The 23,674-nt window shown below is 47.6% G+C and overlaps 1 protein-coding gene across 3 annotated transcripts in view; it reads right to left on the reverse strand.

Moving 5' to 3' along the window:
• Nucleotides 1-23,674, reverse strand: part of DPP6 (dipeptidyl peptidase like 6) — a 1,015,511-nt gene that overhangs the window by 112,859 nt on the left and 878,978 nt on the right. For all 3 annotated transcript variants that reach the window (XM_017957362.3, XM_009204279.4, XM_017957361.3), the window contains exons 9-10: nucleotides 14,560-14,714; nucleotides 11,219-11,316 (exon numbers count right to left, since the gene is read on the reverse strand). In XM_017957362.3, coding sequence (XP_017812851.3) covers nucleotides 11,219-11,316; nucleotides 14,560-14,714 — 253 coding nt within the window. The remainder of the gene's footprint in view (nucleotides 1-11,218; nucleotides 11,317-14,559; nucleotides 14,715-23,674) is intronic.

Here is a 23,674-nt window from a genome sequence, read left to right on the forward strand (position 1 = left end):
CCCAGCTACTCGGGAGGCTGAGGCAGGAGAATTGCTTGAACCCGGGAGGCGGAGGTTACAGTAAGCCAAGATCATGCCACTGTACTCCCACCTGGGCGACAGAGCAAGACTCCGACTCAAAAATAAATAAGTAAATAAATAAATAACAAGAAAAAGAAAGGCAAACTCCCAGGCTTCACCCTAGACCCACTGAATCTGAAACTCTGGGGGTGGGGACAAGCAGTTCCTGCCTTAACAAGGCCCCGGGTGATTCCAATGCACGCTCGAGTGGAGAACTACTGACTGGAGATGAGCGATCCCCTGTCTGGCAGTGGGCGACCACAGGAGAATAACTCCAAGCGCTATTTAACTATAGATCTCCATTCCCAAATCTGCCCTTACTAAATGTTATTTGAATGGGTAAATGTATTGATAGGCAGGTAAAGTGCTTCAGAATAAAGACAGATTTGGTAGCAGTTAAAGGAGAGGAGAAAATAGGATTTGAAGTGGAATCATTTTTTAACACAAGGCTGGAGCTGGGTGCTGAAAGACACAATAATCTATTTGATTGTCAAGATGAAGAGAGATACTGAAGCATTTTGATAATCACAGAAAATAGATGGTCATATTTTAATAATCATCAAAATTCCATTTTAAAAAGAGCATGATACCAAAATATTAACAGGAAGCGAAGATTCCTGGAAGAAATGCTACCAAATCTCTCTTTATTCTAAAGCCCTATATCTGCCTACCAATGCACTGATACATCCAAGCGCATCTGGTCAGGGCTTGGCATGTGGGAGACACGGTTCCAGGTGCTGACAGTGCAGAGATGGGCAAACCACTAACTGCAGCGCAGGGGGGGGACTGCCATGGATTATGTAGAGGAGCATGTGCAACGGCACAGCCTGGCTGAGAAAACGTTATTACATTCCATGAATCCCTGGCCAAAGGTGCCTTCAAATCAGAATATAGTGACTCTTCCTGGTGAGAAGCATATGAATTTTTTATTAGCCCATTTGTTTGCCATAAAATATTAATAGAGCATTGTCTCTGTCACAGGGATTAATGTGCTGTGATACTTCTTTGTGTTCCAAATCCTGGAAACTGTTCAGACAGTTGTGTGGCAGTAAAGGGCGAGCGGAACAAAGCCAGTTTATCTCATGAAATAAAGGGCCCACAGTTAACTCTGGTATTTTTAGCAAGGTTTACCCCATGGATTGAGCAGGGGCACACAAATGTTATGAGAGAGGACATTTTAAAAGATGATGTGCTTTAAGAGAGGGCACCCTTGAGCAAACTGAAATGATCCTAAATACCAAGTGCTGCTCTACTAAAGTGTACAGTTCCACATTTGAGTATGCTCTTGGGCAGACATGCAGTTGCATGAAAACATCTGCAGGCAGAGTGCACTCTACAAAACAGAAAAGTGACGACTTAAGACAAATTACTATTTGATGTCCGTTTCCATAATTTCACTTCCCATGTAGGAGCAGACCATGCTGCCTTTCCCTTCCATCTCAAGGGCTGGCTATAATGCAGGGCCAGCTGTCAGGATGAGGGAGAAGGAAGCGAGAGGGTGTCACAGAGAACACACCTTAGGGACTGTGGCATCCTTTTTCAACAATTGAATACATTGAACATGAAGAGATCCAGTGAATAGGAGTGGTGGGGGTAAAGCCATGTTGTCCTTTTCCCAGCCATTCATTTTCACACACTCAGCACCCATCTATCTATTTGTCCATCAGTCTGTCTGTCCATCCATCCATCCATCCATCCATCCATCCATCTACTGTTCATTCCTCTCACCCATCCATATATCCATCAACCATTTATCCCTTTACTCATCTATCCACCCATCCACCCATCATCCCTCTATCCATTAATTCATCCAACTATCCATCATCCATCCATCCACCCATCCATATACTCATCATCCCTCTATTCATCCACCCACCCATCATCCATCCATCCACTCATCCATCATCCATCTATTCATCCACCCATCCGTTCATTATCCATCGATCCACCTATTCATCTATCTATCCCTCCACCCATCCATCATGCATTTATCCATTCATAATCCATCCCTCCACCCAACCAAGCATCACCCATCCATCTATTCATCACTCACCTACCCATCCATGGACTCAACCTGTCTCTTCAATATTTGCTCATGCCTCAATGCATGTTAACACATTTAAAAACATGATGCTAGGTAAATTTTGCCAAGTCTTATTTTCCTGCAGATGCCATGAAATCTATGTACTGAATTTGCTAGCAGTGGTCCATGGCAAGAAACTGCAGATATCACTTACACCCTTGGAGTTTAGCAGCACTGGCTCACCAGCCCAGTGACTCTGCCTTGGCAAACCTTGTCCAGTGTTTCGGTGTTTTACTGACAATTTCAGATGTCAAGACTGTTTTGCTAGCTGGAAGATATGGCTAACAGAGGTGTTTTATTGATGAGGATGGAGAGGCAGAATCCCATTTTATTTTTCTGATGCCTCCTGCTCGTTGTAAGCCTGCCAAACAGTCAATCATTCCCTGCATTTACAGTGTCTTCAGAACAATCCGGCTGCCCTTTCAAACACAGGCCATGACAATGTAAAACATACTTTCTTCACCAGAAACTTATTATTCTGACAGCTGTGACTCAGATTTCCAGCCTCCTACAGCACTGGATATTTTTATTAATGATCCCATGATCAACAGGAACTTTGTGAATTTCCTTTTCAGTGCATCAGTAAAGATCTGGCATTTCTCTAGTCTGGAGCTTCTCTGTCACCCTAGTCACTGGGAATGGCTTTTCACCCTAATGAATAACAAAGACCCTGCCCTGGTGTGATGCTGTAAACATAAGGCTGTAAACAAAGCTGTCTGCTGGAGCCATTCTCCTTGAACTGGTGCCCCCTAAGATGAATCCATTTGAGTATTTAGGTACCCAGATGATTTCTTTAACACACAAGGTGGAAACAGAGATAGGACTACCGCTGAGGGGAACAGAGCACATTTATGCAATTGTAATTTACACCCAGACCACTTCCAAAAAAATTGGAAGACAAATTCGGATAAAACAATATATCTTCCCAGACAAAAGAGAGATTAGGACAATGTTTAGGTAAGATGGCAGATTCAGGGATGGGGTGGGACGGGGGGTTGGGCTTATCTATAATTTGTGAAATGCTGCTGCTGAGAAGGGCTTCTCTGCCTTGGCCACACTTAGGAACCACCTGAGGATGTCTGAACAACCCCAGCATCCAGATGGGCCACACCCTGAGGGAGGAAAGCAGGAAGAACAGAGGCTTTGCCAGCAAACCCTCCAAACGAGGTTTGTGCCACAAGAAAGTTCAAGCACAAGGGGAAAGGCAGTAGGCGCGACAGCTCTTAAACAATACTGAGCAAAGGCTGTGGTGATGGGAGACTCGTGTTCAAGTTCTGGTTCTACTGCTAATTAGAAGTGCAACCACAGGCAAGTCAGGTCATTGTAAATGTGAGAGGTTATTGATATTGTAAATGTGAGGCAGGAGAGCTTGTTTATGATAGGGAAGGAGGCAGAGGAGACCTCAGAAGGGAGAGCAACTGGGACCAAGTGAGGGGTGACAGTGGTGGTGGTGGAAGTAGAAGTGATGATGGTGGTGGTGGTGGAGGCGATGGTGGGGGTGGTGGTGATGGTGGTGGTATAAATGTCATCGTAAATAAATAAAGTAAATAAAAATAAAGAAATAAATAAATAAAAGAAATAAAAATATATCGAAGAGTCTCGAAATAATAGAAAATCGTCAGTGTCATTAAACAAGTAAAATAAATAAAAGGGTCTCGAAAATAATCATCGTCGAAAATATCATCGACAAATAAGTAAAATGTCAAAATTAAATGTCGTCTCATGTCGAAAATGTCATCAAAATAAATAAATAATATCGTCTCGTCGTCACAGAAAATGTCGATTAAAGTAAATATCATCATAATCATCATCGTATGCGTAAATAAATAAATAAATAAATATCGTAAAATCCCGTCGAAATCATAAATTCTCGAAAAATGTCGAAAATGTCATCATCATCGAAATTGTGCACAGTGGTGGTGATAGTGGTCGTGGTTATGGAGGTGATGGTGGAGCCAGTGGTGGAAGTTATAGAAGTTGTGGAGGTGATGGAGGTGATGGTGGGGGTAGTTGTGGTGGTGGTGATGGAGGTGATGGTGGGGTGCTGGTGGTAGAGGTTGTGGAGGTGATGGAGGTGATGGTGGTGGTGGAGGTGATGGCACGAGTGGTGGTGATAGTGGTGGTGGTTGTGGAGGTGATGGTGGAGCTGGTGGTGGAAGTTGTAGAGGTTGTGGGTGGTGGTGGTGATGGAGCTGGTGGTGAAGTTGTAGTGTTGGAAGTTGTAAAGGTTGTGGAGCTGGTGGTGGTGGAGGTTGTATAGGTGGTGAAGGTGGTGGTGTTGGAAGTTGTAGAGGTTGTGGTGGTGATAGAGGTGGTGGTGGTGATGGTGATGGAGCTGGTGGTGAAGGTTGTAGTGTTGGAAGTTGTAAAGGTTGTGGAGCTGGTGGTGGTGGAGGTTGTATAGGTGGTGAAGGTGGTGGTGTTGGAAGTTGTAGAGGTTGTGGGGGTGATAGAGGTGGTGGTGGTGATGGTGATGGAGCTGGTGGTGAAGGTTGTAGTGTTGGAAGTTGTAGAGGTTGTGGAGGTGGTGGTAGTGGTGGTGGTAGTGGTGGAGGTTGTATAGGTGGTGAAGGTGGTGGTGGTGTTGGAAGTTGTAGAGGTGGTGGTGGTGGTGATGGAGCTGGTGGTGAAGGTTGTAGTGTTGGAAGTTGTAAAGGTTGTGGAGGTGGTAGTGGTGGAGGTTGTATAGGTGGTGAAGGTGGTGGTGTTGGAAGTTGTAGAGGTTGTGGGGGTGATAGGAGGTGAGGTGGGTGGTGATGGTGATGGAGCTGGTGGTGAAGGTTGTAGTGTTGGAGTTGTAGAGGTTGTGGAGGTGAGGTGGTAGTGGTGGTGGTAGTGGTGGAGGTTGTATAGGTGGTGAAGGTGGTGGTGTTGGAAGTTGTAGAGGTTGTGGGTGGTGGTGGTGATGGGGCTGGTGGTGAAGGTTGTGGTGGAAGTTGTAGAGGTTGGTGGAGGGTGAGGTAGTGAGGTGGTGGTAGTGGTGGAAGTTTATGGGTGGTGGTGTGGTGGTGTTGGAGTTGTAGGGGTTGTGGTGGTGATAGGGGTGGTGGGTGGTGATGGTGATGGAGCTGGTGGTGGGAGGTTGTAGTGTTGGAAGTTGTGAGTTGTGGAGGTGGTGGTAGTGGTGGTGGTAGTGGTGGAGGTTGTATAGGTGGTGAAGGTGGTGGTGTTGGAAGTTGTAGAGGTTGTGGTGGTGATAGAGGTGGTGGTGGTGATGGTGATGGGAGCTGGTGGTGGGGTTTGGTGTTGGAGAGTTAAGGTTGTGGAGGTGTGGTGGTGGTGGAGGTTGTATAGGTGGTGAGTGGTGGTGTTGGAAGTTGTAGAGGTTGTGGGTGGTGGTGGTGATGGAGCTGGTGGTGAAGGTTGTAGTGTTGGAAGTTGTAGAGGTTGTGGAGGTGGTGGAGGTGGTGGAGGTAGTGGTGGAGGTTGTATAGGTGGTGAAGGTTGGGGAAGAGGTGGTGGTGATGATGGTGGTGGTTTTTGGGGGGGTGGTACTCAAGCCATTAGGTGTGAGAACTCTACTGTTCTGTGATGTTTTCATGGCTTTGATGACCCTCAGCTTTCCCAAGGCTTGTGCACATACCATGTTTGGTATAAATTGGGAAGAGAGAAGGCTGAGTTTCGCATCTGGGTCAGCATGGAGGTGTCATGGGCAGTGCATGTTGGGGAGAAGCCTGGAGGCAGAGGAGGCTATGAGTGTGTAAGCTGCCCTGGAGCTGGGGGCATCTGGCGTCACTGTGTGCAGTTAGAAGCCGTGGGCTGGTCAAATACACGTGGGTGTGCTGGGTCTTCATATGGTGCTCAGAGGAAAACAGGAGGAAACAGACATCTGTGTCTGGAGCTCTGTTTCTATCCTATAGCTTATCTACATCTCTATCACAATGCCATTTATGTAAGTAAGCGTGCACATACCCGAGCAACAATACAGGCTTTACAAAAACACAGAGGAACAAGGGTCCTCTAAGCATTTGAAATAGGTGCCTATGAGGTGGCGAGGGCATGGGAGTAGGGACTAACGTTGAAAAAGAGCAAATCAATAAAATGAGAGAGGCCTGCATGGACCAACCATGCTCCTGTGCCAGGAGCTGCACAGCATCTAAATCCTTGGTGCTTGGGATCAAAACAAACAACTAAAAGAAAATGAAAGTGAGAGGCCTCTGAGCCTTTCATGGGCCGTGGGTGGTGGAGGAGTGAGCCTCCGCACCTGCGCACAGGTGCATCAGGGACATGGTTGGTTTTGTGTCTTGGGTTCTGGGAGCCCTTTACCACCTCTACTTGCCAGGGAATCAGGAGAAGAGCAGCTGCGCTGCAACCGAACAGGATCTTTGGAGGCAAATAACAGCACATATCAGCACAGGGCAACATGTCTTCAGAATGATAGTGCTGGCTATCTGCCACATCTTAATTCAACACACAGCTCAACTGCTCGGGAAAGGCCAGAGGAAACCGGCAAAAAATAAGCACACTTGTTTTATCAGTGCAGCTGGGTTTCCGTGTGAAAGCATAGGAACCACAGCACAGCGATTTGCATTTATTTTTTTCCACCCACAGGATAGACTGTGTTTACTCTTTCCTGGTCAGGTTCAGCTTAACAAGGCCTGGGTCCCTGCGTTAGCTTGAGGAAGGCTGAGCTCTACTCCAGGCCCACCGCTCTTACTTCTCTTTAACAGAGCCGTTTCCCAAGAGGGCCTCCAATTTCGCCTGGGATCCTTCTGAGGTCTGCAAAACCATCCTGAACACTTCCAACTCACCCCACAAGGGGCACCTCTGCTCCTAGGTGCGGCTCCTGCCACACTTCATTGCAGCCCCTGGCTACAAGCTGTCCAGGCCTCTCGGAATGTGAGCTCCCGTTGGGAGAGGCCACGTGTCTTCATCACCCAAGGGCCTCACACAGCACGTGCCACATGGATGATGATAAGTGCTTGCCAATGCCAAGATTTGAAAGTGCAGACTTAACTCTCCCTGCATCTAAGAACCATTGGAGAAGTCAATCTAGTTAACAAGCAAACAAGAAAAAAAAATTCAAACAAGAAAAAAAAATTGAAAATGGGTGGCATAAAGCATTTCACATACATGAAATGCTTTCTGCCTTCCTCTTGGTTTGTAAGCTAGCCTGCTGAAATAAGCTGTAGGCTTCCAGAAACCTCTGCATCTATCCCTCCCTAGGTGCTCAGGGGCATGGCTTAGGGTTCATTCCTTTCGTGTCCCTCCGCAGATGAGGTGTCTTAGTTTTAGTTAGTTTTAGTTAGTTCCTTTAGCATCCTGTGCTTGAGAGGGCAAGATGTCATCCATGGCTAAATAATGAATAAGTTTTGGTTCTTAAAAAGGTACCAGCACAACTGAGGACATCTCAAGCTTCAAGAATCCCATGCAAATGAGATTTTACTGGCTAATGCTGAAGCCAAGGCATCCATCCAGCCAAGGTTCCAGAGCCCTGTTGCAGAACTGGAGCCAGCGCCCACCCCACAGGAACTAACATCCCTGCCTCAACAACTTCCTGTTCTAGGTAGCAGGTGGGAAAATGAAAATGAAACCATTTAAAAAGTATCTAAAAATCCCACTGGGATGAATAGAAGGAAGAAAATGAAAGCAGGGGTGGGGCTGTCGTGTGAAATGTGGTTATCAGGGAAGTCACTGTGGGAGCCATGTATCTGATCAGGACCTAAGTGGGGAGGAGTTCTCTGGGCAGAGGGGAGCCTCTGGGCAGATCCTCATATGGGAGTGACCCAGCCGATGTGAGGGGAGATAGAAAGGGTGCACATGGCCTATCTATCTATCTATCTATCTATCTATCTATCTATCTATCTATCTATCAATCATCTATCTATCTTTCTATTTATCTATCTACCATGCGGGCTTCTGAGGCCACTGTAGGAAGTCTGGCCTTTACTTGGAGAGAAACAGAAGCCACTAGATGTCTGGGAGCAGCGGGTACGTGGCCTGATGTCATTTAAAGGGTTACTCTGGCTGCTGTGTGGGGTCAGCAGTGGGTGGGGCAGGAGGCGGCAGTGCTGGTGGGCCAGGCCAGGGAGGAGTGGGGAGCAGCAAGGGGTTGCAGGCTGATGCCAGGCACCTGCCAAGAGGATCCCCAGCACAGAGGGACGTAAAGGAGGCCTGGGACCCTGCAAGGTGGAGTTGCCCTGGACCATGATGGGGAGACTGCAGGGAGCAGGTGTAGACGAGGAGAGCGGGAGCTTGGCTTTGACTGGGTTTGGCCTGAGGTGCTGTGTAGACAGTGTCAGCAAATGGATCTGAAGGTGGTAAAGAGACAGATGGGATCACTGGGCCCTCCTCCAGTTCAATGCTGGGCTTGATTTCCAATTACAGGGGCAGTTTCAACCCTGCTGGGGTAGGCTTCTCTCCCGGATGGCTGACTAACCTGGCAGACTCACCCTAGGATGTCCTTCTTCAGTTGCCTCTATACAATTGGCTCTCGACGGTTCTATGGCCTCTTTTTAAGAGCTCACTGGCTCCCTTATTAATTAATGAGTTAAATAAAATCTTGGACACATGTTGATTGATTTTGTTTGAGAATCACAATTTGACCATTTAAAAATTACATGGTGACCACGCCCAGGAGCGATGCTGGTTGGGTGGTTGGCTTTTTGAACCTAGAGTCCTGACCCAGGCCAGGCTGAGGTACACAGGTGAGAGCTGTCCACATAGAAGGGGTACTTATAGCCACAAGACGGAACGATCGGAGGAGCTAGCCCTATGATCCGTGCCTTATCTAACTTTCATAACTGTCCACAAGAGTAAACATGTTTATTATTAAAATTATCTCCATTTTACAGATGAGGAAACTCAATCAGGGAGGCTGAGTAACTTGACAGAGCCCACAGAGCCAGAACTCGAACCCAGGCAGTTGGCTAGTGAACCTTCACTTGAAACCAGTAGTCCTCAATCTGGGGACACTGGGCAATGGCTGGAGACATTTGTGACGGTCACAACTGGACAGGGAAAAGGCGAATATTACAGCATCTCACAGGTAAGGCCAGGGATGCTGCCTAATGCTCTATGGTACACAGGACTGTCCCCTACATCACAGAATTGCTGAGCCCCAAATGTCACTAGCATGGACATGCAGAAACTCTGACCTCAGCTGTGACACTGCCACCCTCAAGACCAGGTGGCCTCCTCTTCCACACGTCTCCACCAGCCCTTCTCACACCTGCAGGGATTTACTTGCTAGTAACAACTTCTTCAGGATCCAGGGTCCCCTCCACACTGTGAACTTCGTTTGCCACCAAATTCCCAGTGCTCAGGCAAATGGCCGGCAAATACTAAACATCTGCGCTACATTGAGTCTGGGATTTCTGATATATCTGTGCTGACTTTTTAAAACTGTCAAAGATGTGTGATAGAGAAGCAGTATGAGAAAGTGTGACATTTACATGCTACGAATTTGTATTACGTATAAAACGCATTATTGCACTGAGCTTAGGAAATGAGACTAACCAGAAAACCTGAAGCCCAGCATCCAGGCTTCAAGTCCTGGCTGACGCTAATTTTTCATTGTCCTTGAAGCTAATCAAGCCTATGGAAACAGCAGCACCAAATTGACTAAACGAGATTTTCAATTAACTCAAACAGATGGCTGAAATTTTCCAGGTGACTTTCCATATTAATTCAGTGAGTTTGCTGGACCAGGCCCCAGGAGGCTTGGCAGGGATAGGGGCTGAAAGGAAAACAATAAAAAATATGGAACTTCAGGAGAAAAGCCAAAGCAATCCTCTGAACTTTAAAAAAAAATCTCAGCAAAAATATCACCAGCCAAATCAATTCACCTCTCCGAACCAGCGCATGTCTTGGGCTGACGCCCCAGTGGTCGGTCATCCCTGGGACCAGCTGCTGGGGGCTAGGTTCATTAACACTTTGGAGACTCAGGTCCTCCCATGTTGGGGAGAAGACCCATGCAGGGCTAAGAGGGACAGGCAGTGCCTCACCCTTCCTAGAGCACTGGGCTTCTGGGCTTCATCTGTCCGCCTGGGGATCTTACAACATTATAAGTTTCATTGAAGAAAGACGAGGGGAAGGAACCTCAGTAGAATTCTGCAGAGGTCTCAGGCTTCTGTGCAGGAGCTCGGGGTGTAGGGCAAAGGTGGCATTGGAGCCACTGCAGGACACAAGCACATCATTCAGAGAGGTCCAGAGTCACCAGGTGCCAGAGCATTCATCCCCGAGCTAGACCCGAGACCTCAATTCCTGCCCTTCCAGAAAGTGCCAGAAGCTAGTAGTAACATGGCGTTTTGAATGGAATAATAAAGGCCCAGGCCAGAGGTACAGCAAAATATGGGTTGGGTCTTTGCTGAGCCTCAGAATGAGTTATTCTTGGTTTAAATAGTGCCATTCATGAAATTTCAGAATCTATGTATGAGTGGGTCTTAGCACTGCTAAAATCCCCTTCTCTTTTTGAGTCTCCCATCAATATTCTTGACAGAGAGAAGGCTGATGATGGTATAGCTGGACTCTGGAAGTATAATCAGTCCGCAGGCTGCTTGAATTTGGGGAAAATACTAAACTGATATTTAGATCACTTCACTTCAATTCTAAATCAGTTGTTTTTAGAAAAAAATTGACCACAATCAGATGCTAATAATAATAACTCAATGACATTGTTAATACCTTCCACAGGGTTGGGACCTTACCAACTTTATGAGAATAGGATTTGCCACTGGCAAGTTGCTCCATGCTCTAAAAAATGCTCTAAAAATAGAGCACCATTTATGGAAGGTCAGATTCCATGGACTGTCTTGGGAAGACTGCATCATTTCCTCTGGTGTCCCCCTGAGGCATGCCTGGGGCCCAGTCATGCCCCTCCCAGAGGAGCCCAGCTCCCGGGAGGATAACCTGCACCTGACCTAAGATAAGAAATAATAGTACTTGGTGAATGGTATTCTTTTCCTAGAAAATGGAATCATAAAACAGTGAGGAAATCTTTAGGAAAGGTACCTTTTTCTTGGATGTTTAAATTTGTTGTAGGATAAATCTGATCCAGAAGAGACCATGTACATTGAACATTCACCTTCGTTTTCTTTTTTTTTTTTTTCAGTAACATAATAGAAGGAAGCAAACCTCATCCGTGGATCATCAGGTGGCATCATCTCCAGATCATGGGTGGGTCCATTTAAGCCAATAACGTGTAGGGAAATGCTGGGGTTCTCACTTCCAGCCTGGGAATTAAAAAGGGGCAGAGATATGAACAAGCAGCCTCATGCAAGAGTGAACTTCGGCTCTGCAAAGCCTTTCCCAGGAGATTCCTCCATATTAAGGAGTAGAATTAATGTGAAGAACAGATGGTTCATGTGTAGGGTTTTCAAAAGGACAAAGGGTTAAGTGGGCTGATTCTTGCTCTTCTAGAATCCCACCCACTTCCCATTCCAACCAACTGCCCGGTTTGGCAATGTCAAGCAAGTACTGAACCCCTTGCTTAAAAGAGAAGACAAGAAGAGGAGTGGAGGAGAAAAGATGGATTGGATGCCAGGAAGGGGAAAGTTGGAGGTGAGCAAATGATGGACATTGAGGAGCTGTGGCCATGCTCAGCGTGGGGAGAGATTAATTCCTTCAAAAAGGAACTGGGGCACTATTCTGCTTCCCTGCTCCCCACTCTCTGGGGGACAAGTATGGGTCTGGGGAGAGATGTGGAGTTTCTTCTTCAGGGGGACTTCAGGGTCTTGTCTGATGCTCTCACTTCCATCCTGCAGAAGACGTTCAGGTTTACAGAGGCTATCAGGCCCACGACAGGGCATGTTAGGCAGGCTTGCCTATTCATGCCTCTGAGGAGTGGGTGGGACTGGGGCAAGGAGCATCTGAATTCTGTCAGCCAGAATATGTTGATTTTCTATTAAAATATGAAACCCCAAATTTTGAGTAATCTGGGATTTCATAATCCCAGCTTCAGAGCACCTGTCTGAGGGTTCACTGTAAAATCAAGGGCACCCTACTGGATTCCAGGTTATCACTCCTAGATTGGGGAAACTCCCACAAAAAGACAATCATGGGAACAATTCATCTCCAGGTCAGATGAAGGTCAGACAGTCACCAGCTCTTCCGGTGGGTGGGGTGGCTGTGAACAGCTGGTAAGAAACGTAGAAGGGTTAGAAGGAACTAGCATCAGTCCAGTACACTTTTCTCTATTTAACTATGCTTCTAACTAAAATCCTGGACCCTTCCACATGCTACAGACTAAGACCAATCAAGGTTAGCTGAAAAAGGAGTGAAGGAATTCTGTCAAAGGCAAATCCACACATGTTAACGTCCAGATGCTCTCAGAATCCGAAAAGGCAGAAAGGAAGGCTATGGCCACGAGAGCCTTGTGCTTCTTCCTTCTGGGGCTCCCTTGGATGTTGGCCATGTTGATCAAAGGCTGTTGAAAAGAGCCTGTATTACCAGGTGTATGGACTGAATATGTCCCTCAATTCATACAGTGCAGCCCTAACCCCCAGTGTGATGCTATTTGGAAGTAAGGTCTTTGGGAGGTGATTGAGGTTAGATAAGGTCATGAGGGTGGCACCCTTGTGATGAGATTCGTGTCCATAAAAGGAGAGGAAGAGACACCAGAACCCTCTCTTGCCCTTTCATGTGAAGACATGGCAAGAAGGTGGCTGTCTGCAAGCCAGGAAGAGAGCCCTCACCAGGAACCAAATCAGCTGGAACCCTAATCTTGGACTTCCAGCCTCCACAACTATGAGAAAGAAATTCCTGCTGTTTAAGCTGCTTAGGTCTGTGTTATTTCGTTGTGGCAGCTGGAGCTAAGACACCAGGTGTTTCCTTTCTCTAGGCTGTCACTCTGGGAACCTTACTGGCCTCATGTATCTGCCTTATATGTTATCAATCCTCTTGCTGTAAACTGTAAGCCAGCAGGTCTGTGGGGGTGATTATGGCAGAGCAGGCACATACCATCAGCTTTCAGAGCTCTCTGGTGGGCTAGGATGCTGAGGTTTAAATGCCCCCTGGCAGAGGCAGCTCATGGCAGGAAGTGAGCCTCCAGTCACTAGGCAGGGTGCAGGCAGGAAACTGCTCACCTCCATCCAGCCCAGGGGTCTTGGAGAAGTCTAGTGAAGCCAGAGGCCAGCATGGCAGACCCTGCGTGTCTATGGCAGCTGTGTCCACACTCGGGCACTGACCTCTCTCCAGCTGAATGGCTGTGGAGGTTTTAGCATCAGGCCCTTCACTCATGCTGGGATGCTTTGATTTGGTAACAAAGCGAGATTTGGATGTCCCTGCTTCCCCCAATATTCCCTCCCAGCCACTGGAGACTTGCTGTTCTACCAGCTCATTGGGTCAGAACATGACTGTCTTGGTCCCTCTAGGCTGCTATAAAAAAATACCATAAACTGAGTGGCTCACAAACAATAGCAATGCATCTCTCACAGCTCCGGGGACTGGAAGTCCAAGATCAAGGTGCTAGCTGGTTCAGTATCTGGTGAGAGCCCAATTTCTGGTTCACAGAGGATGCTTTCTTGCTGTATTGTCACATGGTGGAAATAGGGAGGGTCTCTCTGGGGTCTCTTTTATAAGGTGATATGGTTTGGCTGTGTCCCCACCCAAATCTCATCTTGAATTCCCATGTGTTGTGGGAGGGACCCGGTGGGAGGTAACTGAATCATGGGAGCAGGTCTTTCCCATGCTGTTCTCCTGATAGTGAATAAGTCTCACAAGATCTGATGGTTTTAAAACTGTGAGTTTCCCTGCACAAGCTCTCTCCTCTTGTCTGCCGCCACGTAAGACATGCCTTTTACCTTCCGACATGATCGTGAGATCTCCCCAGCCACGTGGAACTGTGAGTCCAATAAACCTTTCTTTCCTAAATTGCCTAGTCTTGGGCATGTCTTAATCAGCAGCATGAAAACAGACAAATCCGTAAGGGCACAAATCCCAATCATGAAGGCTCTGCCCTCCATGTCTTGTCACCTCCCAGTGATCTCCCTCCTAATACCAACACCTTGGGGGTTAGGATTTTAATGTGTGAATTTGGCAAGAACACAAACATTTAGCCTGTAGCAGTGACCACGTGCAAAACAGCCTTGCCCAGACCCAGGGGACCAGGGGCAGATGGAAGTCTTTCTGCCCTCCCAGAGGCCAAGCGCAAAGTAGAAATAAGATGCGTGAGAGAGGTCAGGTGCACTTTCATCACTGGGGAGTGGTGAGGGGAGGTACCCTATGTATTTTGGTTCAGTGAAGTTCAGTCAGGTGATGAACAGTAGTTCGATTGTCTAAAAGAAGTAAACCTGCCAATGACTCAGCTCAACAGAGGTGGGAATGTAATGCAATGTAATGAGACATGATTAATCTTTCTTTTGTTAACTGCTTTGCTCATATACACGTCTGATGATCACGTCTGCACACTGAGTGAGCAGGGCTGGGGTGCTCATGAATAATTTAAAGAATTTGCTGTGCAGTGTCCCTTTGCCTACCTTGGGATAGTGGTAGGGCTTCACGGTGGGGTAGATGGAGCCGGTGTAAGTTGGGAGCTCCATGAGAGGGACACGGGAATCATTGATGGTGGCGTAGGCGAGTCTCGTGCCGTCCGGAGACCACCAATGTGCGATGTGTGTCTTCAAAATCTCCTCTAAGGGAAAACAGAGTAGAGAAATGTGAATAGTAACAAGTGAGTGGAAATCGGAGCTGCACACGCAGGAACATGAGGTGGCCAGGAAAGAAATGAGTCCCTGCAGAATCCCTTATCTGCTACAATCTTTGAGGAATCTTCACTGTGTCCTGCACATGCTTATATTTCTTGGGGGCTCAAGAAATGTCTGATGCTGATGACTAAGTCCAGCACAGGAAAACCTCATTAACCAAAGCTCAACCAAACAGATGCTAATCATCCGGAAATGTTTTTTTTTTCCTTTGTACACATTTGAACACTATGAGCCCAACATGTACTTTTGAGTTGAACTATGATTGGACTATTGTTGATTATTACTTTAGTATGATTAGAAAAATAGCACTGGAGAAAGTAAATTCACATGGAAGCATGTCCCATGCAGATGGAACCAAATGAGAAAGTGAGCTCTGGCAGAGGCTGAGTCCCCCAAAAGCAGGCCAGGGATTAACGCACACACAGAGCTCCCTCCTCAGATAATGAGTCCAAAGGCCCAGCATGCATCTTGCAGTACACAAAGGGTGCAAGCTCACTATGTGTGGCTTCTTACAAGAAGGGTACAAGCTCACTATGCATGGTAGAAAACCAAAATGGATCCATCTTCAGAAGGACTGAAATGAAAGACTGATTCTCTTGGGCTTCAACCAGAAACACCCATTATTCTTTCCTAGCCCATCAGTGTCCTGGTTAGAGTTTTAATGACAGACGAGTTTTGTAGGGTGTGATCTCTATTCTAGAGGGGAAAATTCTACAGCATTTTTTTCAACACATTGGGAGCATACACTTCCCAAGTGTAACCAGTCAGAGAACCCATTTCATTGTGAACAGCTCTTGGGTCAAGGGGTTCTGTCTTGTACAGGGTCTATATATCGTGAAACTAATTCCCTCTAGATTTGTTTCTAAAATAATGATTAAAATAATTTATGAGTCCCATTCAACTGGTTATTATTAGGTGTGTACCACAAATCTGCTCTATGTACCTGTAGTGTAGAAAGGTGATTAAGGAGCTTGAAAACACTTTGCAGAAACAAAATGAGGGCATCGAATACAACAGAACAACGTAAATTGGAAGGAAGCCGAGGGCTGACTGCCCACAGGAGGGCACAGTCCCAGATAAGGAAGAAGCAGCCCACATTAGCAGCCTCCCAGGTCCCGCGGGGAGGCAGCAGGAGGAGACCAGCTGGCCGGGAGGAGGATTCATGAAGGGAGGCTTAGCACTGGGTCGGTGTCATCCACGGTGGCGTTTCACAGCCAAGCCCAGAGGCCTGAAGCAGGCACGCTGCCCATGCTTCTCCTGGGGTGGGAGCAGGAGCCAGGCTCTGAGGGCAGTGGGGCTGGGGGTGAGATGTGCCCGCCTGCCCCCCCCCCCAGATTTCTGTGGCACCTGGTGTGGCACTGAGGGGGATGCTGCACCTCATTGAACCGTGCTCCCCTGTCACACGAGTCTTCCTCATCTTGCCTTGGTCAGACTCCCCAGCAGACAGCCCCCCACCAAAGGTAGTGCCGAGTCTGCCGCAGACTCCAGAACAACTCGGTGGAGTCTCCCGAAATACAAAGCCTGTGGTGGGTCTGACCTCCTGTCCCCTGGTGCATCCCGGAGTATGGAGAGCAGCGCTCTGTGAAAAATGAATTCAGGAGCCCTGGTGCCCTGGACTTGAGCCCTAGTCCTGCTGTGTGTTCTTGAGTCCTGATCTTCAAAGCTAGGGGCTCAACGGCTGCCTCTAGCGTCCCCTTCCCCTCTGCGTCTGTCTTGCAGCCTCAGAAGCTTTGGCAGTGCCGAGAAGCTCAGAAGCCTGAGGAGGTCAGTGAGGAGAAGACAAAGGAAGGAAGCCAGACCTCCAGGGTCTGTAATTTTCCAGTTGCTTTGGCAGCCAGGAGGTGGATGTTCAGGTGCGAGTTTGGGATGAGGTGACTCAGAAGTGACTTTATGCAGAGTCACCGGATCTGCCCGGTCTGCTCGCTTGCAATGGTGAGTAATTGACTCCAGCAGATGGTCTGCTGGAAAAAACAGGCACCATTTGCCATGCAATTTGTGGGTGATTGTGCTCAATCACGTCTGCACTGCAGGGCCACAAGAAAGGGGCCAACGGGGCTGGAGTACAGTCCCCGGGAGTGAGCAGAATTCACAGCGCAGAGGGAGAAGGTGCAGAGCCCACAGAAATCAGCAGAGGAGCCCTGCAGTGGTTTCCATGGGACATTAATTCACAGCCAACTCGGGAAAATCCAAAACAGAAAAACGGCTGCTGCAACAAGGGCTTTAAAAATGAAGCAGCTTTGGACAGAAACAAACACACAACAATAACAACAAAACCCCTGAAGAGACAACTCATTTCTTTCTCTCCTCTGAACCCAAAGCAATCTTTTCTGAGGCCAGAGGATGATAAATCGTTGGCCAAGTGCAACATCAGGCCACTTTCATTCCTACCCCGTAGGTTCCACAAGAGGCCACCAGGCAAGGTGGGCAAGGGTCACCCCTCATTTCCACCCAAGGTGGTTTGTATCTTATTTCTAGACTTGCTCTCTGAGCTAAAGGAAATGCTACTGCTTGGTTCTGACCAGCACAGGCCAAAGTGGGTCATGCTTGTTGGGACAAGAAACTGAAAAAAATGTGGGTGAAGGCTGGCCATGAGGCTGGGCTGAGAATATTCTATTTCCATTGATCTCATCAACAAATGCCAGAGTGTTTCCATGAAGCTCAATTCACTCTTCAGAGAAATAGAGCAAAACCATCTTTACAGATTATCAAATGTAATGGTTAGAAGGAAACTTAGAGACACACCTTTAATCCCAGCCCTTTGGGAGGCCGAGGTGGGCGGATCACTTGAGGTCAGGCGTTTGACACCATCCCGGTCAACATGGTGAAACCCTGTCTCTACTAAAAATACAAAAATTAGCTGGGCATGGTGGCGCACACCTGCAATCCCAGCTACTTGGGAGGCTGAGGCAGGAGAATCATCACTCGAACCTGGGAGGCAGAGGTTGCAGTGAGCCAAGATCTTGCCACTGCACTCCAGCCTGGGTGACAGAGTGAGACTTGGTCTCAAAAAAATAATAAAATAAAATAAAATAAAATAAAATAAAATAAAATAAAAGAATGGAACTTAGCGACCATCGGGTCATCGGGTTCAGGATGACAGGTATCTGGTGTGTGTGATGGCAGAGGGTAGTTCCTCTCAATGTCATCCCACATCGAGACGGTGGCACGTGTGAAGAACCTCTGCCACGTCAAAATGCTGGCCGTACAAAACTAGGGCAGCTTTAGTTTATTTTCCCTCAGTGTCCTTGAACACATCGCTCCTTGCCATTTTTATTTTCCTGTACGTTAGTTGTTCATTAACGTGATAATGAAGTATAAGAGACTAAGGGGAGGCCGGGCGCGGTGGCTCAAGCCTGTAATCCCAGCACTTTGGGAGGCCGAGACGGGCGGATCACGAGGTCAGGAGATCAAGACCATCCGGGCTAACACGGTGAAACCCCGTCTCTACTAAAAATACAAAAAATTAGCCGGGCGTGGTGGCGGGCGCCTGTAGTCCCAGCTACTCCGGAGGCTGAGGCAGGAGAATGGCGTAAACCCGGGAGGCGGAGCTTGCAGTGAGCTGAGATCCGGCCACAGCACTCCAGCCTGGGTGACAGAGCGAGACTCCGTCTCAAAAAAAAAAAAAAAAAAAAAAAAGAGACTAAGGGGTAAAAAAGAGCTGGGCAGAAGAAACCTTGACATTTTAGCATTAATTCCAAATGTCCCTATTCTGCAAACATGTTTCTGCAGAATTCCAGCTTAATGAGGCAGTTGGCTTAAATGCCACGCACCAAATATAGTTTAGAAGCAGAGTTTTGCAGAAGAAGAAACCCTATTTCATCAACGAAATTAATTGCATGGACTCCTGACTTGGAGCAAAATGAATCACTTGGCTTTCTGAGCAAGTACAATTAACTCGGAAAAACTGGAGAATACATCTTTTCTTCACCTTCCCTGTCCTGCTGGGGGGCTATTTTCGCATCAGAAAAGAAAGATACACCGGGGGACAGTCAGTGGTCAGTGGCTGCCTCTCTCGAAGATGCCAAAAGTTGTATCCAGAGCTTCAGCCCCAGGTAGGATCCGGGCTGTGTGTTTTTTTTTTTTTTTCATTTCTTGTCACTATACCTTGAAGAGGCCAGTGCCATTATTTGGAGTGTTACTCATTCCTGCCAAACAGCATCAAGGTCATAGCCAGTAGGACAAAATCGCTTCGCGCTCAAGGCGAGAAAGGCCAATGAAGAGGAATCTTCGCGTGGTGCATCCCGGAGTATGGAGAGCAGCGCTCAATGAAAAGTGAATTCAGGAACCCTGGTGCCCTGGACTTGAGCCCTAGTCCTACTGTGTGTTCTTGAGTCCTGATCTTCAAAGCTAGGGGCTTGACAGCCGCCTCTAGCGTCCCCTTCCCCTCTGCGTCTGTCTCACAGCCTCAGAAGCTTTGGCAGTGCAGAAGCTCAGAAGCCTGCGGAGGTCAGTGAGGAGAAGACAAAGGAAGGAAGCCAGACCTCCAGGGTCTGTCATTTTCCAGTCGCTGTGGCAGCCAGGAGGCGGATGTTCAGATGCGAGTTTGGGATGAAGTGACATTTTCCAGGTTGTTTGAGAGAACCGAATGAAAAGCCGGCCACTACTATGATTTCATATTTGCCTAGTGAGATTTACTGTGGTTTGCAGGGGAGTCCACTGAACTGTTGTGCATATGTGTGCGCTGCTGATACAGACACTGGGCCCACTTCAGGCAGGAGAATTGGTATTTGTTGGGGACAGTGAGGAGGATATAGGCTCCTTTTCTGCAAAACCTCTTCAGGTGACTCTGGTGCACATTCTGGTTAACAATGACTGGCTAGAAAAGAGGAAATCCTGGCATTTGCAACCTAATGGATAAACCTGGAGGACTTGTGCTCAGTGAAATAAGCCAGGCAGAAAGACGAATGCTGAATGATCTCACTCACACGTGTGCTGTGGTTTGGAAGTGGTTTGTTTGTCCCCACTAAAGCTCATGTTGAAATCTAATTCCCAATGTGGAGGTGTTGGGAGGTGGGGACTAGTGGGAAGTGTCTGGGTTATGGGGGTGGATCCCTCATGAATGGTTTGGTGCTGCTTTCTTAGCAGTGAGTTCTCCCTCTGCAGAGAATGTGATGCACCTCCAAGCTTATATTAAGTCCCCCTTTAGAACTGAGGAATTGGAGGTTCAGGGAAATTAACCTTATTGAACAAAGACTGAGTACTCAATACACACAATTCCCTAGGGTATAGTAAGGTAGAGACAAAGCTTGTACGTTTGTAATACACTAAACAGAAGGAGAGCTGCAACTTGCAACACAGGGAAAGTGGGCAAGGTAGAAACCAGAAAGAACTGTGGGGTCTGGGAAGTCAGAGAAGCCTCTTTCTTGTTGGAGGAAATCAGAGAAGGCTCTTGTGGAAGGTGGAATGGCTGAACCTGCTCATTTTCCCCAACACCCACGCTCCCTTCTCTTTTTAGTAAAAGAACCATTGGCTTGTAGTTGGGCACACAGCCTCCCAGGATAAAGACCTTTCCCAGCCTCCCCAGATGTGAGGTTGCTGGGGTGAGAAAAGGTGATGAGTGACACCTGGCTCCCGCCTTTAAGGGGAAAATGTGTGACCACCGCCTTTCTTTCCCACTTCTTGCTGGCTGGAGTGCAGAGCTCACTGGCCACACAGGTGACAGTAACACTATCATGGACCTAAAAGGTCTAGCATAAGGTGAATTCTTGAGGTCGTTAGTATAACACCAGATGAAGCTCTTCTAGCAAATCCACTGAGTGAGAGTGGTCTAGTCAACTCCATTCACAGGAGGAAGACAGAGCTGCCCATCAGGTGCCATTTTAGCCTCTACAAAGGACTCGAGCCCAGGAAAGGACAGCTCTCCCCTCTGTATTCTGGCAATGCTTTAAGAGGGAAGAGACTTCGCTTCCAAATGACAGCCAAGGCCTAAGACGCAGTGCCCAGGACGCGGCAGTGAAGAGCTCCCCCAGAGCTCAGGTGTGGTGCAGATGGAGGTGGGGCATCCAAATCCATTGGTCTGCTGCAAGGTGAGTGCACAGCAGAAAGGGCACGAGGGTGTGGGTAGAGAGGGCACCAAGAGGAGTTCTAGAAAGTACAAAAAGGGAGGCCGGGAATGAGGTAGACTTAAAAGCCCCTTGGCAGTTGTATCTAGGGGGCACCCCACATCCTCCTGCTGCACCTGCCAATGAAGTCCAGCTAAAGAGAAATCCAAAGCCAGCTTAGGGTGCACAGATGTGAGGCTGAAGGGAAACAGGAAGCTTTAGGGTTCTCTGGGGAAATTGCACTTGCCCCTGTTTCTCTAAGAGTTCTCACGTGCGCTCCCGCAGAACGGGCTCCTTAGGACCTCACTGGCATTGTTTTTCTAGGTGAGGCAAGGCCAGTACTCTGTTGAAAAGAAAGAAAAGAAAGAAAGAAAGAAAGAAAGAAAGAAGGAAAGAAAGAAAGAAAGAAAGAAAGAAAGAAGGAAAGAAGGAAGGGAAGGAAAGGAAGGAAAGGAAGGAAGGAAGGAAGGAAGGAAGGAAGGAAGGAAGGGGGAGGGAGTAGGCATGGAACATTAGAAGCCTCTTGCCAAGATGCCTCCACAGATACTTCTTGCCATTATTTGTGGTTAGGGGTTATTCATGCCCTTTCTTTATGAAGTCACTGATGTCTCAGTATAATTTACTTCACAGAGACTGACGCCTTGCTGAGTGTGGCACACCGTATTTTCCAGTACTACCTTCGATGCTACTTCCAGGGCGTGAGACTCCCCAAAGGAGAAATGATTCTTTGCTCCTTGAACGAAGAGAATGTGGCAGAAAGTGATGCTTGTGAAACTAGGTCATAAAGGGTGTGTTACGGTTGGGATGTGTGTCCCCATCCGAATCTCATGTTGAATTGTCATTCTGATACCAGAGTTGGGGCCGGGTGGGAGCCACGGAATCATGGGGCTGGATTTCTCACGAATGGTTTGGCACCATCCACTCCGTGCTGTCCTCGCGATAGTAAGCAGCTTCTGGTGAGATCTGGCTGTTTGGGACATGGATGAAGCTGGAAACCATCATTCTGAGCAAACTATCACAAGGACAGAAAACCAAACACCACATGTTCTCACTCATAGGTGGGAACTGAACAATGAGATCACTTGGACACAGGGTGGGGAACATCCCACACTGGGGCCTGTCGTGGGGTTGGGGGAGAGGGGAAGGATAGCATTAGGAGATACACCTAATGTAAACGACGAGTTAATGGGTGCAGCACACCAACATGGCACATGTACACCTGTGTAACAAACCTGCACGTTGTACGCATGTACCCTAGAACTTAAAGTATAATAAAAAAATAAAAAATAAACCATGAAAATAAATAAATAAATAAATAAATAAATAAATAAATAAATAAATAAATAAAAGTGTGTGGCACCTCCTTCACCCCACTCACTCCCTCTCGCTCCTGCTCCCGCCATGTGATGCACCTGCTCCCCATTGGCCTTCTGCCCTGACTGGAAGCTTCCTGAGGTCTCTCTAGAAGCAGATGCCTCTATGCTTCCTGCACAGCCTGCAGAACCAGGAGCCAAGTAAACCTCTTTTCTTTCTAAATGACCCAGCCTCAGGGATTTCTTTATCGCAAAGAGAATGGCCTCATACAGGGTGGTATGGCTTTCCCCTGGTTCTCTCTTGCTTGGGTCACTCACCCTGAACACCGTCTGCTGTGTTGTGAGCAAGCCCCAGCCAAATGGAGAGGCCACATTTGGCGTCCTAGCTGACACAAAGCAGGCCTCAGCTAGCAGCCGGCGTCAGCCGTGGACGCGTGAGTGGGCAAGCCCTGCCCCAGACTGCTCGGTCCCTTCTGGTCACCTCAGTTGGTGCAGAGTAGAGGAGGAAAGAGTTACGCCCAGTTTACAGATTTGCAGTTTTTTGCCATTGTATTTTGGATTGCTGAGCTCAAATTTAGTTTTAAAAAAGTTTTGAGCTGGGTGTGGTGGCTCACACCTGTAATCCCAGCACTTTGGGAGACCGAGGTGGATGGATCACTTGAGGTCAAGAGTTTGAGACCAGCCTGGCCAACATGGTGAAACCTCGTCTCTACTAAAAATACAAAAATTAGCCAGGCATGGTGGTCAGCGCCTGTAGTCCCAGCTACTCGGGAGGCTGAGGCAGGAGAATAGATTGAACCCAGGAGGTGGAGGTTGCAGTGAGCCGAGATCGCACCTTTGTATTCAAGCCTGGGCAACAGAGCAAGACTCTGTCTCAAAAAAAAAAAAAGTTTTGAAAGAGGAAGGCTGAGCCAGTACGCCAGGCTCCTTTATCCTTCTTTTTGTTTGTTTTCTCTGACTCTTTCCTCTTCATTTGTATTGTGGGCACCTGAGGGAGCCTCCAGAACTTCTGGGCCTGGTGCCCAAACAGGTCCCCGTGTGGTGAGGATGTTCTCTTGTTTCTCACTCATTTGTTAATCGATTGGGTCATCCACCCACTCAGTCAGTCACTCAAGAGATAAGCAAGCATCCTAATAATGAAACGATGCCTCAAAGAGTTAAAGAAACTAATGATTAACAGAAGTTCTTGAGTTGGCAGAACGGCAGACAAGAACGGAAACAATCTGCTGAAACACTGATGCGCCCTCCGCCCGGAGATAAGAGAACTGGCTGAAGTCTGTAGGAACCAAGTTGCTCAACTGGTGTCTGTGCAGAATAAGCTTGCTGACGTCATGGCCTGAATTTCCATCCCTAAGCCCCCAGAATTTGCACACACAGCCCATGAGTTATCATGAAGAAATAATTGCACAAGCCGAAGGGCTTCCCAAACCTCCCCTTTCCTTCCACCAATCACCTGCTAATCCCAGAATCTGCCTGCTGAATCCTTTTCTTTTAAAAATAAAATTACTGTCTTGAAGCCAGCACAGGGAGGCA

Source organism: Papio anubis, chromosome 4 (genome assembly GCF_008728515.1).
Source record: "Papio anubis isolate 15944 chromosome 4, Panubis1.0, whole genome shotgun sequence".
In the NCBI taxonomy this organism is placed as follows: domain Eukaryota; kingdom Metazoa; phylum Chordata; class Mammalia; order Primates; family Cercopithecidae; genus Papio; species Papio anubis.